The 16,165-nt window shown below is 45.3% G+C and overlaps 1 protein-coding gene across 1 annotated transcript in view; it reads left to right on the forward strand.

The window, feature by feature from the left end:
* Positions 1–512: 512 nt before the first annotated feature.
* BFSP1 (beaded filament structural protein 1) overlaps positions 513–16,165 on the forward strand; it is a 313,377-nt gene continuing 297,724 nt past the window's right edge. Inside the window, exon 1 of the mRNA XM_069234086.1 lies at positions 513–986. Within this exon, the coding sequence (XP_069090187.1) occupies positions 613–986 (374 nt within the window). The 5' untranslated portion in view covers positions 513–612. The remainder of the gene's footprint in view (positions 987–16,165) is intronic.

The raw sequence follows: 16,165 nt of genomic DNA on the forward strand, positions 1-16,165 counted from the left end.
TATTCTTATTGCGTATTGTGGTCCTTTGTTTATTCGCTGCCAATCCAGGGATATCACAGAAAATTAGGCTGCTTTGTAAAACACTAACATAATGCTACAAATGGTAGAAATTAGCTGCAATGCATTGCTAGAAAGTTCATTTGAATATATGGATCGCATTTGGATTTAGTTCTCAGGAACAAGTGGTGGTTTGACAGCAATTTATCAATGATCTTCAACTACAACAAACTTTAGATAGAGTGCCACTTTTGAAAATATTAGCAAGGTTTGCAAGTGAAGTCATGGCACTGCAAAAAAGCATGCTTTGTTGGACCTGTATTATTTGTTTGTATGGCTTTAATCCTGTCCTTGTGGGTTGGAAACTGCATGATTTTCACTGACAATACCCTGGCATTCAAAATGTGTTGAACAAGGGCAGAAAGGAATAGAACGCTGGTCATGTGGTCCGATGCTTTGATCTCCGTTTTATGTATTATGTCTTTTGACTTTCAGCCTCATTGCCACACCACGGACCGACGGGGCATTGCTTTCTATCGTCCTATCATAGGTAGATTTTTACAAATTGAACCTGGTCGGACAGTTCGTACACGGGTGGCAGCCAGGACAAGCAACATGTACAGGAGCACCTACTTGCGCGAAGTGCACAAGGAAAAGTACGAGTGGTCTGATGCCCTCGAGCATCAAAGCTTGGCGGACTTCAGTCTCCTTGGGCTGTCCCAGGCTCAGGGATTAGAGAACCTGCAGGAGCTCAACCAGAGGTTTGCCAACTACATCAACAGGGCGCGGGTGCTGGAGCAGAGAAATGCCATCTTCAGGAAGCAGCTGGAGACCTTCCAACGCATGGATGAGATCTCTGGCCTGGAAGTAGCCTTTGAGGAGCAAATCGAGGTGAACCGACAGAGGATACGAGAGCTCTCCTTGGATCATGCCAAACTCGAGAGAGAGTACAAAGATGCTCAGAGAATGGTAGATGAATTCCGCAATAAGTAAGTCAATAATTTGTTAATGTATCTATTTATTTATTGATGTAGGTATTAATGTTTTATAGAGTTTATTTTCGCCTTGCAATAACGTGAAGCTCTGTAGTGCAGATAACAAAGTACGGGAACAAAATACCACCGCAATGAGTTTCAAAGAGAGGGAGCACACTGCCTGCACTCCAGCAACAAAATATAACCCCCGAGCATCATGGTAAATGCAGTTGATTCGTAGTCCGTTCAAAAAGTAAAAAGAGTCTTTGTCTTCCGTAGGTGTAGCAAGTGCTGTATATCCCTGTACATATGTTTCTTACTTTAGCCCATCATCAGTAGGGAGCAGCGTGGACTAGGGGCTTGCTTGGAATGCCACCAAGTGTCTTTTCAGGTTTAAGTACTGCTCATGGCGCACAGGTGCCTCCCAAGGCTCGTCAGCCGATGCTCAAGGGAGCTGTGAAAAGACAGTTTCAAAGAGAGGGAGCACACTGCCTGCTCTCCAGCAACAAAGTATAACCCCCAAAGCATCATGGTAAATGTAGTGGATTTGTAGTCCATTCAAAAAGTAAAAATAGTCTTTCACCTCCGTAGGTGCAGCAAGTGCTGTATTTCCCTGTACACGTCTTTCTGGGTTTAGCCCGTCATCAGCAGGGACCCTCTGTTTTTGCCTGGTATTTGATGCAATTTTGTTACCCAATTGGCAATACCTTTGGAATCCCTGTAAGTCCCTAATAAATGGTACCCATGGTACCTCGGGCCTGGGTACCAGAGAGAGTCCCCAAGCACTGCAACATGTATTGTGCCACCCTCAGGAACCTCTCATCTAGCACATGCAGATCGCCATTGCAAGCTTCATGTCCTGGTGCAGCTAAAAATGAAAACACAACATAGCACACAGTCTGTATCCCCTGTCCCCTAATATTGTGTGCATTATATGTAAGTAATCCCTACAGCAGGCCTCACAGCCCCAAAGCAGGGTGCATTATATCACATGTGAAGGCATATCTGCAAGAGCAGAAATGCCCCTGCTATGTCTTTGTTGATTCTTAGACATAGTGAGTGAACAGGGAAGCCATTTTAAGTACATGTGCTGGACACTGGTCAACACCACTGGTCAATACCAGTTCCACAACTACATGATGACTTCACTGAAAATAGGATGTTTGGTATCAAACATCTCATATTAATACATTCTCACCGATGTGAGTGATGAATGTATTAATAAATGAACCCAGAGGGCACCTAAGGGGTCCCCCTCAAAAATCTACCATTTATGCGTGTACTGGCTCAATAGTTCTATCTAGCCTGCCACCACCAGACATGTTTATGAACCCGAATGGTGTGCACATCTCTGGTAGACAGGAACAAAGCCTGCTCTGGCAGGTAAGTTAGAATATCTCTCCCAACAGGATGACCTTCAAATCTGCATTCCAAGGCAAGGGGCTTCAAAGAAGCCCACCACCCTTGGTTTATAGATCTGGCTTCCCTCAAAAGAGACGATACCAAACCCCCCCCCTGCTTCAGGTCCCATTTGGCATCTGAACAGGCAGACAAATTAGTAGTCAGAGAGGCATGCCCACCTTTTAGGTCAGTACCACCCCTAAGGTGAGTTGCCTGATTCGGACACAACATTTGAAAGTCTTCCATCTTGGTGATGGCAGAACTACGAACTCTGGGACAGGGTTACACCCACTTCCGATATGGTCATTTAGGGGATATATTGGCTCTAGCGGTAAATTTCCCATTGGCTACTACCCTACACTTACCTAATGCCCCTAAACAAATTATTTAAGGGAGATCCTGGCACCTGAAAAGCAGATTCAAAAGCTCAAGAGCTTCACAAGCAAAGACTGAGGAAGAAGAACCTAACAAGTCACCAGCCTTGCCGGCCCGTCTGCTGTTCCCACCGATTTGCACCAAATTTGACTCATCCTACAAGCTGTTGTGCCTCCTAAAGCCTGGATAGAACAGATAGGATTTTGCTACATAGAATGCCTCAGATTACCTTCGTAGGGAAGGGTTTTGGTGTTGGTGACAAATCTTAGGGGAACACAATTTGCAATGTAATAATTCTTGCTAGAACCTTTTCTTAGAAGTGTGCTGGATCTTGAAGTAAAAATGCATTAAAGAATATAAACATCCATATAGATAGATAGATAGATAGATAGATAGATAGATAGATAGATAGATAGATAGATAGATAGATAGATAGATAGATGCCCAAGGTAACCCATAGGGCAGGATGCTTTGTAATTAAAAGGTAAAACATGTACCTTTTACCTATACATGTCTTACTAGTGAAAAACTCCCAAATTTGTTTTCGCACTACTGAGAGGCCTACCTCCATGAGGTAAAATTGGAGATTCCTTCTAAAAATCAATATGTTGTAATTCCTAAATCAGAGCTGGTAGTGATATCATGTTTGGCACCTATGAACTTGTAATGATAAACTCTCTTTAACTGTAAAGTCAGATTTATCATCACAAGTTTGAAAATGGCTCTTTTAAAAAGTTGGCATTTTCCTATCCTTAGCGCTTTGTGCCTGTAACTTACCTGAGGACACATGACTGGGTGTAACTGACAGTTGGTACTTTGTGAATTCACCCTAGAAAGTCACACAATAGAGAGATTACCAGAACCAGAATGAGCCAATAACTAACCTGATGGGGGGGCCTATGCACAGCCCCACTTGCAACTGAATAGGCTGGGATCTACCACCACAAAATAGGCTCAACGACCCTGTATTGTCAGTGCAGCCAGCTAGGATCCAGGGCAGAAGAGGCAGGAAATTCCTGGAATTTCAGAGAACTTTTCCAGAAACTCTAGGTGCAGGGCACAAGGTTATAAAAATAGGGCTCTCAGACCCACTCTTCAGTTCACTACTGGGCCTGCGGAAGAACTCTCAGAGAACATCTTGTTGCTGTGACCTGCTGTGCACTCTGCCTGACTGCTGCTGTACCTTAGAGGACTGCTTTGCTTCCTGGAGCCTGCTTGGAATATTCAGAGGTCAGCTTTGAGGTACAGCCCTGCATGAACACCTGCACCCAGGACCTCAGAAGTGACTCCAAAGGCTAGTTCAGATGGTCTCCTGCTCTAAGCCACAGTGACATAAAAGGCTCCCACCATCTTTAACCTGCACATGGACCCAGCCTAACTAAGTCGTGAACCTCCAAGAGGTCTCCATCCATTCCTGGACCCCCAGTTTTGGTTCTAAAGAAGGCCATTTTCGAAAACTGAAGACTTGCTATTTTGAACCTTCAACTTAAAAAAATCAGAACTCTGGTTCTACTAATTGGATTTTCATGGTTTTGGTGTCAAATAATTTATTTAAATTGTTTCTATTTTTCTAAATTGGTTTGGGATGTGTATTGTGTTGTGTTTTCACTGTGCTCTTGTTTGTTTACTGCATACATACTTAACACCTTGCACATCATGGACGTAATGGTTATGTCCATGGCTGCGCATGTGTGGCGCCATGGAACTAACCATTACGTCCATTTGCAGGCCCTCGGGGGAAGCGCTAGCGCTCCCCCGAGGGCCACCCCCTCGCCCCCCCAGGTCAGGGCTGGAAGGGGAATCGCTTTCCCTTCCAGTCCCGACCCCCACCCCTCCCAGTGACGTCTGATGATGTCAGCAAAGACATGAAAGGAAAGGAAAGGCCTTTCCTGTCCTTTCATGTCCCTGCAAGCATTTTGTGATCGGGCAGCAGTAATGCCCACTAAACACCAGGGCGTTTTCTTTTTTGAAATGAACATAAGGGGAGCGGCCCCTTGGGCAAGGGCCGATCCCCAGGGGGGCAAATAATTTTTAGGCCATTTCTGCCCCCCCGGGGGCAGAAAACCCCTAGACGCCAGGGATATTTTTCTTTTTTTTTTTCTTTTATGTTTAGGGAGCGACCCCTTCAACAGGGGTCGCTCCCTGGGGGGCCAAATTGTTTCTAGTCCATTCCTGCCCCTTGGGTAAGGGCCGCTCCCCAAAGGGGCAAATCATTTTTAGGCCATTTCTGGCCCCCCGGGGCAGATCGGCCTAATATAATTAGCCTTCAGACACCCGGGATATATTATATATTTTTATATACTTTATGTTTTTATGTAGGGGGAGCGAACCCCTAGGCAAGGGTTGCTCCCCTGGGGGGCAAATTGTATTTAGGCCATTTCTGCCCCCCTTGGGGGTAGATCAGCCTACTTTTGTTAGGCTAATCTGCCCCCAAGGGGTGCAGAAATCACTAGACACCAGGGATTGGTGTGTGTGTATGCATGTGTTTTGTTTGGGGGGGCTGCCCCTTGGGCAAGGGTCGCTCCCTATGGGGGCACATTACTATTGGCCATATCTGCCCCTCCAGGGGGGCAAATCAGCCTATTTTTGGAAGGCCCATCTGCCCCCAAGGGTGGCAGAAAGCCCACCAGAGACCAGGGAAGATTTATTTTTCAAAATAAGAGGGTGGGTGTATGGTCATACCCCCACCCCAAATAAATGGGGCCAAAGTTGTTCTGCCCACCAGTGGACAGATGGGGCAATTACCACCGATCCACACCCCGTGAGGGCAGAAAGTCTACTAGATGGCATGGAATAAAAAAAATAAAAAAATTGTGAGGTGGTGGCTACCAACCAGTATAGGCCTGGTTTTGCCCCCACCCCAACTGAAGGGGCTAACAGTCTTTCAGCTCTCCCCCGCACACTAAAACATTTAATCCCACAGCAAGCAAGAAGACATTTGATTATTTTGGGTTTTGGTTTTACATTTGGGCCATGAGAGCTTGGTAACTCTCAAAATCGTCCCACTTGGAATGGTGAGGGCTGCCCTTTTTTGACTTTGGGACGCTGCCATGTAGAAAATTCTACAAGATCCAGACACATCTGAAAACTAAACATCTGGTTGATTCAAGGGTGGTGTGCTTCACATGCACCCCACATCATTTTCTTACCCACAATGCCCTGCAAACCTCCAACTTTGCTGAAAATCACACATTTTTCCCACATTTTTTTGATGGAGCCTTCCGGAATCTGCAGTAATCCACAAAATTCCTACCACCCAACATTGTCCCATCTGTACCAATAAAAATTCTGCTGCACTTGTCAGCCTCAAAATTGTTTTTTTCAAACTGCCCTTTTGTACCCCCTTTGGTTCCCCCTCAATTTTGACATGTTTTTGGCTCTTCCCTGTCACAGGCACTTGGCCCACCTACACAAGTGAGGTATCATTTTTACTGGGAGACTGAGGGGAATGTTGGTTGTTAAGAACTTTGTTCCGGTGCGGTGATCCCACACAGAAATGTGTGAAAAAAGTGATTTTTCAGGTAAATTTGAGGTTTGCTGAGCATTCTGGGTAAGAGATCATTGGGGGATCCACACAAGTCACACCTCCCTGGACTTCCTCGGGTGTCTAGTTTTCAGAAATGTCTGGGTTTGGTAGGTTTCCCTAGATGGCTGCTGAGTCCAGAACCAAAATCGCAGGTTGCCTCCTGCCCCAAAAACAAGTAGTTTTGTATTTGATAATTTAGATGTGTCCAGACACATCAAAATTTCATGTCGCGGGCACTAGTCCTACCCACACAAGTGAGGTATCATTTTTATCGGGAGACTTGGGGAAACACTGGGTGGAAGGACATTTGTGGCTCCTCTCAAATTCCATAACTTTCTGTCACCGAAATGTGAGGAGAAAGTGTTTTTTAGCCACATTTTGAGGTTTGCAAAGGATTCTGAGTAACAAAACCTGGTGAGAGCCCCACAAGTCACCCCATCATGGATTCCCCTAGGTGTCTAGTTTTCAAAAATGCACAGGTGTGGTAGGTTTCCCTAGGTGCCGGCTGAGCTAGAGGCCAAAATGCACAGGTTGGCACGATGAAAAAAAAAACACCTCTGTTTTCTTTGGGAAAATGTGGTATGTCCACGTTGTGTTTTGGGGCATTTCCTGTTGCGGGCGCTAGGCCTACCCACACGAGTGAGGTATAATTTTTATCGGGAGACTTGGGGAAATGCTGGGTGGAAGGAACTTTGTGGCTCCTCTCAGATTCCAGAACTGTCACAGAAATGTGAGGAAAAAGTGTTTTTTTGGACAAATTTTGAGGTTTGCAAAGGATTCTGGGTAACAAAACCTGGTCAGAGCCCCACAAGTCCCCCCACCATGGATTCCACTAGGTGTCTAGTTTTAAAAAATGCACAGGTTTGGTAGGTTTCCCTAGGTTCTGGCTGAGCTAGAGGCCAAAATCAACAGGTAGGCACTTTGCAAAAAACACATCAGATTTCAATGTAAAAATGTGATGTGTCCATGTTCCGTTTCCTGTCGCGAGCATCAGGCCTATCCACGCAAGTGAGGTACCATTTTTATCCCGAGACTTGGGGGAACACAGAATAGCAAAACAAGTGTTATTGCCCATTATCTTTCTCTTAATGTTTTCCTTCCAAATGTAAAAAAGAGTTGTAATTGAGAAATGCCTGTGATTCACATGCTAGTATGGGGACCCCGCAATTCAGAGATGTGCAAATAACCACTGCTTCTCAGCACCTTATCTTGTGCCCATTTTGGAAATACAAAGGTTTTCTTGATACCTATTTTTCACTCTTTATATTTCAGCAAATGAATTGCTGTATACCTGGTTTAGAATGAAAACCCATTGCAAGTTGCAGCTCATTTATTGGCTCTGGGTACCTAGGGTTCTTGATGAACCTACAAGCCCTCTTTATCCCCGCAACCAGAAGAGTCCAGCAGACGTAACGGTATATTGCTTTAAAAAATCTGACATCGCAGGAAAAAGTTACAGAGTAAAACATTGAGAAAAATTGTTGTTTTTTTACCTTAATTTCAATATTTTGTTTTATTTCAGCTGTTATTTTCTGTAGGAAACCCTTTCTGGGAGCCAGCATTGGTTTCACACCCATCTCTGTCACTAAGTGGAAGGAGGCTGAAAGCACAAAAAAATAGTAAAAATTAGGTATGTTCCAGTAAAATGCCAAAATTGTTTAGAAAAATTGAGTTTTCTGATTCAAGTGTGCCTGTTCCTGAAAGCTGGGAAGATAGTGATTTTAGCACCGCAAACCCTTTGTTGATGACATTTTCAGGAAAAAAAAACAGAAGCCTTCTTCTGCAGCCCTTTTTTTCAAATTGTTTGAAAAAAACAACATTTTTGCTGTATTTTGGCTAATTTCTTGGTCTCCTTCAGGGGAACCCACAAAGTCTGGGTACCTCTAGGACGTTAGAAAAAAAGGACGCAAATTTGGTGTGGGTAGCTTATGTGGACAAAAAGTTATGAGGGCCTAAGCGCGAACTGCCCCAAATAGCCAAAAAAAGGCTTGGCACCTGAGGGGGAAAACGCCTGGCAGCGAAGGGGTTAACATATTGCCTCCAAGTTTAGCCTGACTGCTTTTTATGTCAAGCTACACAGGGTTAAGCACAGGTTAAATTATAGGCTTTTTGTGGTTCACCCTGCAAGGGATTGTGGCTGTTTCTTGACCAGGGCTGATACTCCAGTCAACCGTCAACCCAATTTCTCACAGTTTCCCTTTGATTTCTTTGCTTCTCCTTTTTTATTTTAATGTTTCTGAAAAGTATAATACTGCTGCCCAGGCTGTGCTAACAGGCTCCTTACTTGCTGCCCATTTCATCTATATTTGCCACATCTCACATAGCCACTTCCTCTTAACTATGAAACCATTATGGAATGCTGTTGTCCATTGTGTATTCATATTTTCCCATTCGAAGATGGCCACAAAGTTGATTGAAATGTTGCAGCCAAGCTGGAAATTTAAAACAACAATGGACTGTTTACAATACGTCAACAAGATGGACATCCACCGTTATGTTCAGTTTCTTTATTGCAAGCAAATGCACACTATGTTTAGATGCTTGCCTATTTTATTTTTTCGACTTGTATTTTTGAATTAATCTTGAATATGTTGTTTTGCCTGTGTGTGTTTTATTGTGGCTGTGTCAGAGGGTGAATACAAGTGGGTGAATTGATTAAGGCCTGAGTGGAAATATGAGTTAGAGTTAATGCACAATGGATTTTTGAGTGTCTAAACCCATCAATGATATCAAAGGCACTTTCATTCATACGTCATACATAGTGGTAATGCCATGACATGTTAGAGTTGATTCCAGTGCACAGTAAGTAAAAAGAAATGAATTTTTTTGCCAAGCAAATGACTTAAAAAATAGCAGTTGCACTAACTGAACAGTTAAGAAAATTGTTTTAGCAGCATTCAGTCTGTAAAAATGTCATCAATCAGTCAATGTAAGTTTCTCTGCAAATTGAGGTGCTGAGGTGATGGGTATGTATTTTTACCTCAAAACCAGAAGGCATTAATATGCTGTTCGAAAACAGATGTAGTATGGAATATCAAGTACGCAATATTGAAATACCTTAATTTTGCAGCCAAAATATCAAGAACCAAAATATCAGTGAGGTAAATGCAACTAGATAAGTATGGATTTACTACTCTGTTCACATCTACATACCATGAACACATATTTCTGCAAGATACAGATAAGTGAAGTTAGGCATGGAAATTCTCTACATACATACCTGTTGATATTTTGGTCCTCAATATTTTGACTTTGGCCTAGAATAGGTTTAGAAACAAAAGACAAATATCTTGTCATGTAGCCAGATATAAAAATCCACACTGAACTGTAGAGAAAAAATAACTCTCAGTTGCTTATACCAAAGGGATTTTGAGTTACGGCAAAAATTTGCTCACATCAATTATCAGTGCAAGATTTAGCAAAAATTGAATTGGTCTCCTTTTTAATTAAAATCAGCAATTGGATGAAATCATTACTTCCTCGTAGTCATTATTATTAAGACATAGTCAAGACAACTTATTAATTATTAAATTAGCATTCAGATGTCAGCCCAGTTTTGAGAACCATGAAATGTTCTTGTATATATGGGGCATATTCCTATTTGAAAATATGATTTGAATCCACATCTGCCGGGAATGCGTTTAAAAGAAAAAAGTGACTTTTTAAATGTTAAATACCCGTTCGAGGTGATTAATAAAACTATTTTTTGCTTACCAAATATTTGTATTTATACATGTACTTTCTCACTAAGGACCTACCTCACAATGTTCTGGCATTTTCCTGTTTTGATTTCATCCCACCCCTGCATAGTTCACACAGTCCAGTCAAAGTAGGTGGCTCTTAATGGCAAAAGGCCAGTCTGAGTATCACAGATCCGAGCCTGTGAAGAGCTTGACCCCATCTAAACTCTCCCTTCTAATTTTTCATTGTGGCAAGTAATGTAGGGTCTGGTAATGTGGAAGATTTAGGGGACTTGGTCACAGAAACCTTACAAACAACCATGCTCAGTATTCTCAAATTGGAGGAGGGAGAGGGCAATGGCTGTCACTACTTATGAAGTTGTACACTCATTGGATAAAAGTAAGTAAATCATCACCTGGCACTTTTGCTATGTCCCAAAGATTGAGATGTACTCTTGCAGTTCACAAAACTGATTTGAAATGGTAAAAAATACTCAAATGTGTCTTTTGACAATTGGAAATGAGGAATAAAGCTACAATATACTTGGTGTAGCTGCTCTTTTGAGTGCCACTGTAGGACGCTGGCCTGGTGTGTAGTGGGTACCTAAGGTACTTACACCTTAAACCAGGTCCAGGTATCCGCTGTTAGTGAAATGTAGGCAGTGTCTAGAAGGCAGGGTCTTTGAGGTAGCTGTGGATGAGCAGCCAAGGTTTATCTAGGAGACATGCAAAGGTCATGCAATACCACAGTAGTCACACAGCACTTATACACATGAAAGAAACCACACAGTGTTACAAAAATAAAGGTACTTTATTATGGTAACACAACACCAGAAATACTATAGAGGCAATACTCCCTTCCGAGGTAAGTAATGCATAAGATATATACACTAATTGTCAGAAATAGGCATAAGAATAGCTAGAAAATAGTACAAAGCAATGTAAAACACATTAGAGAATAGTGGCCCAAGTGGGAGCACAAACCATATACTAATAACATGGAATGCAGTTTTTTGGGTCAGAAGTCGAAGTAGAGGTTGCAGAGGAATAGTGCTGGAATCTTGCAAGCTGAATCTGAGAAACCACCCAAAAGAGAGACCTTAAAAGGCCTGAAAGGGGAACTGGTCACCTAGCTGGGTGATCACCTATCAGGAGGGAGCTCTGACATCACCTGCCTGACCTGTCCACTCAGATGCTCCCAGAGTTCCCTGCCAACCTTGTATTCAAGATGGCAAAACCCAGGGACCTTCTGGAAGAGCTCTGGGCACCACCCCTGGGGTGGTGATGGACAGGGGAGTGGTCACTCCCCTTCCATTGTCCAGTTTCACACCAGAGCAGGGACTGGAAGTCCCTGAGCTGGTGTAGACTTGTTTATGCATGGAGGGCACCAAATGTGCATACCAGTGGGCTGGGGAGGCTACCCCTCCCAAGTCCAGTAACACCTATTTCCCAAAGGAGAGGATGTAACACCCCTCTCCCATAAGGAAAGTCTTTGTTCTGCCTTCCTGGGCTTGAGCTGCTCAAGCAACAAGAGGGCAGAAACCTGCCTGTGTGGGGGCAGCAGCTGGGGCTTCCTGGAAAACCTCAGAAGGCTGTAGAAGCAATGCTGGGGGTCCTCCAAAGAGCCCTGACAGCGCATGGAATCATACAACTAATACTTGGAAAAGTAGTGAGGTATGATTCTGACATGTTTGATACCAAACTTGCCTAGGTTCCGAGTTACCATTATGTAGCTGGACATAGGTAGTGACCTATGTCCAATACATGTAAAAAATGGCTTCTCTGCACTCACAAAGTCCAGTAAAGTGGGTCTGGAGTTTGTGGACATACGTCTGCTAGTGCAGGGGTGCCCGCATACACAGGTACATGCACCCTGCACTCTGGGCTGAGAAGGCCTACCATAGGGGTGACTTACAGTGATATGGTGTGGTGATCTATAGTGAAAACAAGTGCATGCACCTGGTTCTCACAGACTACAATGGCAGGCCTGCAGAACCCTTTGCATTGGCTCCCTATGGGTGGCAGAATAACTGCTGAAGCCCATAGGGATCCCCTGGAATCCAAATTCCCTGGGTACCTAGGTACCATATACTAGGGGCTTACATGGGGGCACTAGTATGCCAATTGTGGGATGAAATGCAGAGTTTTGGGAGAGAGAGCATACTAACTTGGGTCCTGGTTAGCAGGATCCCAGTGAACACAGTCAAACACACTGACATCAGGCAGAAAAGGGGGTAACAATGCCAAGAAGGAGGATACTTTCCTATAGCCACCAGATAGGTGTTTACTTAATTGAGTGTCTGTGGTGAAAAGTTCATGCCTGTCATTCCATAGGTACATGTTGGACCTGGCCCTATTACAGGGTCGTTCCCCAGACTTTTTGCTTTTTGCCTCCTTATTTTTCTGACCCTTGTTGGCTGACGTTTTGACTCTGAACACTTTTTCACTGCTAACCAGTGCTAAAGTGCATGTGCTCTCCCCTACAAAATTGGTATGATTGGATTGTACCTAATTGGCATATTTAATTTACCTATAAGTCCCTTGTAAAGTGGTATCCCTATAACCAGGGCCTGTAAATTAAATGCTACTAGTGGGCCTGCAGCGCTGCTTGCGCCACCAACTGAAGTAGCCTGTCAAACCTATCTAAGGCCTGCTAGCGCAGAGCCTGTGTGCGCAGTTTTCTGCCACAGGGACCTGGCATCTAAATTGACTTGCAGGCCCAGAACTCCCCTTTTACTACATGTAAGTCACCCCTAAGGTACGCCCTAGCTAGCCCTTTGGGCAGGGTGTCATGTATGTAGAAGGCAGGACATGTGCCATGTTGCGTTGCCTGTCCTGGTAGTGACAAACAGCCTAACTTGGTGTCTCACTGCTGTGAGTGCTGCCTCCTCATAGGAGTGCATTGGAAATGCCCTGCCTTATGTGTAAGGGGTATTGTCTGATTTATGAGGGGTAGCGTAGGCATGTTTGGTATGGTGTTGTGATAGTGGTGAGAAAAGCTGCTTACTGGTGTAGGTGTATTTTTTATTACTATCACAGAAATGCCACTTCTGATACACATACACACACCACACCCACACACCCAATACACTATAAAACACACACCCACATTGTAGGAAGTTGGCTCTGTATGTACTATTTCAAAGTTAGAAATAGCATGCACAGAGTCCAAGGGTTCCCCTTAGAGATAAGATAGTGGCAAAAAGAGATAATTCTAATGCTCTATTTTGTGGTAGTGTGGTCGAGCAGTAGGCTTATCAGAGGGTAGTGTTAAGCATTTGTTGTACATACACACAGGCAATAAATGAGGAACATACACTCAAAGACAATTCCAGGCCAATAGGTTTTTGCATAGAAAAATATATTTTCTTAGTTTACTTTAAGAACCACAGGTTCAAGATTTACAAACAATACTTTAAATGAAAGGTATTTCACTTAGGAACTTTGAATTAGCAAAATAGCATATACAGTCTTCACACAAACGGCAAATAGCTATTTTAAAACTAGACACAGTGCGATTTTCAACAGTTCCTGGGGGAGGTAAGTGTTTGTTAGATTTGCAGGTAAGTAAACCACCTACAGGGTTCAAAGTTGGGTCCAAGGTAGCCCACCGTTGGGGGTTCAGAGCAACCCCAAAGTTACCACACCAGCAGCTCAGGGCTGGTCAGGTGCAGAGGTCAAAGTGGTGCCCAAAACGCATAGGCTTCAATGGAAAAGGGGGTGCCCCGGTTCCAGTCTGCCAGCAGGTAAGTACCCGCGTCTTCGGAGGGCTGACCTGGGGGGTTTTGTAGGGCACCGGGGGGGACACAAGTCAGCACAAAAAGTACACCCTCAGCGGCACGGGGGCAGCTGGGTGCAGTGTACAAACAGGCGTCGGGTTCGCAATAGGTTTCAAAGGGAGACCGAGTGGTCTCTTCAGCGATGCAGGCAGGCAAGGGGGGGCTCCTCGGGGTAGCCACCACCTGGGCAAGGGAGAGGGCCACCTGGGGGTCTCTCCTGCACTGGAGGATGGATCCTTCAGGTCCTGGGGGCTGCTGGTGCAGTGTCTTTACCAGGAGTCTGGTCTTTGAAGCAGGCAGTCGTGGTCTGTGGGAGCCTCGGGATTCCCTCTGCAGGCGTCGCTGTGGAGGCTCAGGGGTGTCAACTCTGGCTACTCACGGTCTCGCCGGGGAGTCCTCCCTGTAGTGTTTGTTCTCCACAAGTTGAGCCAGGGGCGTCGGGTGCAGAGTGCAAAGTCTCACGCTTCTGGCAGGAAACGTGTGTTCTTTCAAAGTTGCTTCTTTGTTGCAAAGTTGCAGTCTTTGTGGAGCAGAGCCGCTGTCCTCAGGAGTTTTTGGTCCTTCTAGATGCAGGGTAGTCCTCTGAGCCTTCAGAGGTTGCTGGACCCTGTGGAACGCGTCGCTGGAGCAGTGTCTTTAGAAGTAGGGAGACAGGCCGGTAGTGCTGGGACCAAAGCAGTTGGTGTCTCCGTCTTCTCTGCAGGTGTTCAGCTCAGCAGTTCTTCTTCGTCTTAGGTTGCAGGAATGTACAATACTGAATTTAGGGGTGTGTTTAGGTCTGGGAGGGCAGTAGCCAATGGTACTGTCCTTGAGGGTGGCTACACCCTCTTTGTGCCTCCTCCCTGAGGGGAGGGGGGCACATCCCTATTCCTATTGGGGGAATCCTCCAAAATCAAGATGGAGGATTTCTAAAGGCAGGGGTCACCTCAGCTCAGGACACCTTAGGGGCTGTCCTGACGACTGGTGGGTGACTCCTCTTTGTTTTTCTCATTATCTCTCCTGGACTTGCCGCCAAAAGTGGGGGCTGTGTCCAGGGGGCAGGCATCTCCACTAGCTGGAGTGCCCCGGGGCATTGTAACACGAACCCTGAGCCTTTGAGGCTCACTGCTAGGTGTTAAAGTTCCTGCAGGGGGAGGTGTGAAGCACCTCCACCCAGAGCAGGCTTTTGCTTCTGTCCTCAGAGAACACAAAGGCCCTCACCACATGGGGTCAGAAACTCGTCTCTCAGCAGCAGGCTGGCACAGACCAGTCAGTCCTGCACTGAACAATTGGGTAAAATACAGGGGGCATCTCTAAGATGCCCTCTGTGTGAATTTTTTAATAAATCCAACACAGGCATCAGTGTGGGTTTATTATTCTGAGAAGTTTGATACCAAACTTCCCAGTATTCATTGTAGCCATTATGGAGCTGTGGAGTTCATTTTTGACAGACTCCCAGACCATATACTCTTATGGCTACCCTGCACTTACAATGTCTAAGGTTTTGCTTAGACACTGTAGGGGCATAGTGCTCATGCACCTATGCCTTCACCTGTGGTATAGTGCACCCTGCCTTATGGCTGTAAGGCGTGCTAGAGGGGTGACTTACCTCTGCCACAGGCAGTGTGAGGTTGGCTTGGCACCCTGAGGGGAGTGCCATGTCGACTTAGTCATTTTCTCCCCACCAGCACACACAAGATGGCAAGCAGTGTGTCTGTGCTGAGTGAGGGGTCCCTAGGGTGGCATAAGACATGCTGCAGCCCTTAGAGACCTTCCCTGGCATCAGGGCCCTTGGTACCAGGGGTACCAGTTACAAGGGACTTACCTGAGTGCCAGGGTTGTGCCAATTGTGGAGACAACGGTACATTTTAGGTGAAAGAACACTGGTGCTGGGGCCTGGTTAGCAGGGTCCCAGTACACCTCTCAGTCAAGTCAATATCAGGCAAAAAGTGGGGGGTAACTGCAACAGGGAGCCATTTCCTTACACACATCACCCACAAAACCCTACGACAAAAAGTGTGACAGAAGGCCAGAGAGAGACACCACCAAAAACAACACTAGCATCCACAGGCACACAACACCATCACTCACACAACATCCACACACCTCACACAACACACCCCTAAATATCACCCCACACATCACAACACACACCACCCCACACATCACCCACACCACCCCATGGCACCGCAAAGACACCCCAGTTTTTCTGAGGAGGAGCTCAGGGTCATGGTGGAGGAAATCATCCAGGTAGAGCCACAGCTATTCGGATCACAGGTGCAGAACACCACCATAGCTAGGAAGATGGAGCTATGGTGCAGAATCGTGGACAGGGTCAACGCAGTGGGACAGCACCGAAGAACACAGGATGACATCAGGAAGAGGTGGAACGACCTACAGGGGAAGATGCGTTCCGTGGTCTCTAGACACCAGATTGCAGTTCAGAGGACTGGC

Source organism: Pleurodeles waltl, chromosome 5 (assembly GCF_031143425.1).
Source record: "Pleurodeles waltl isolate 20211129_DDA chromosome 5, aPleWal1.hap1.20221129, whole genome shotgun sequence".
NCBI lineage: Eukaryota > Metazoa > Chordata > Amphibia > Caudata > Salamandridae > Pleurodeles > Pleurodeles waltl.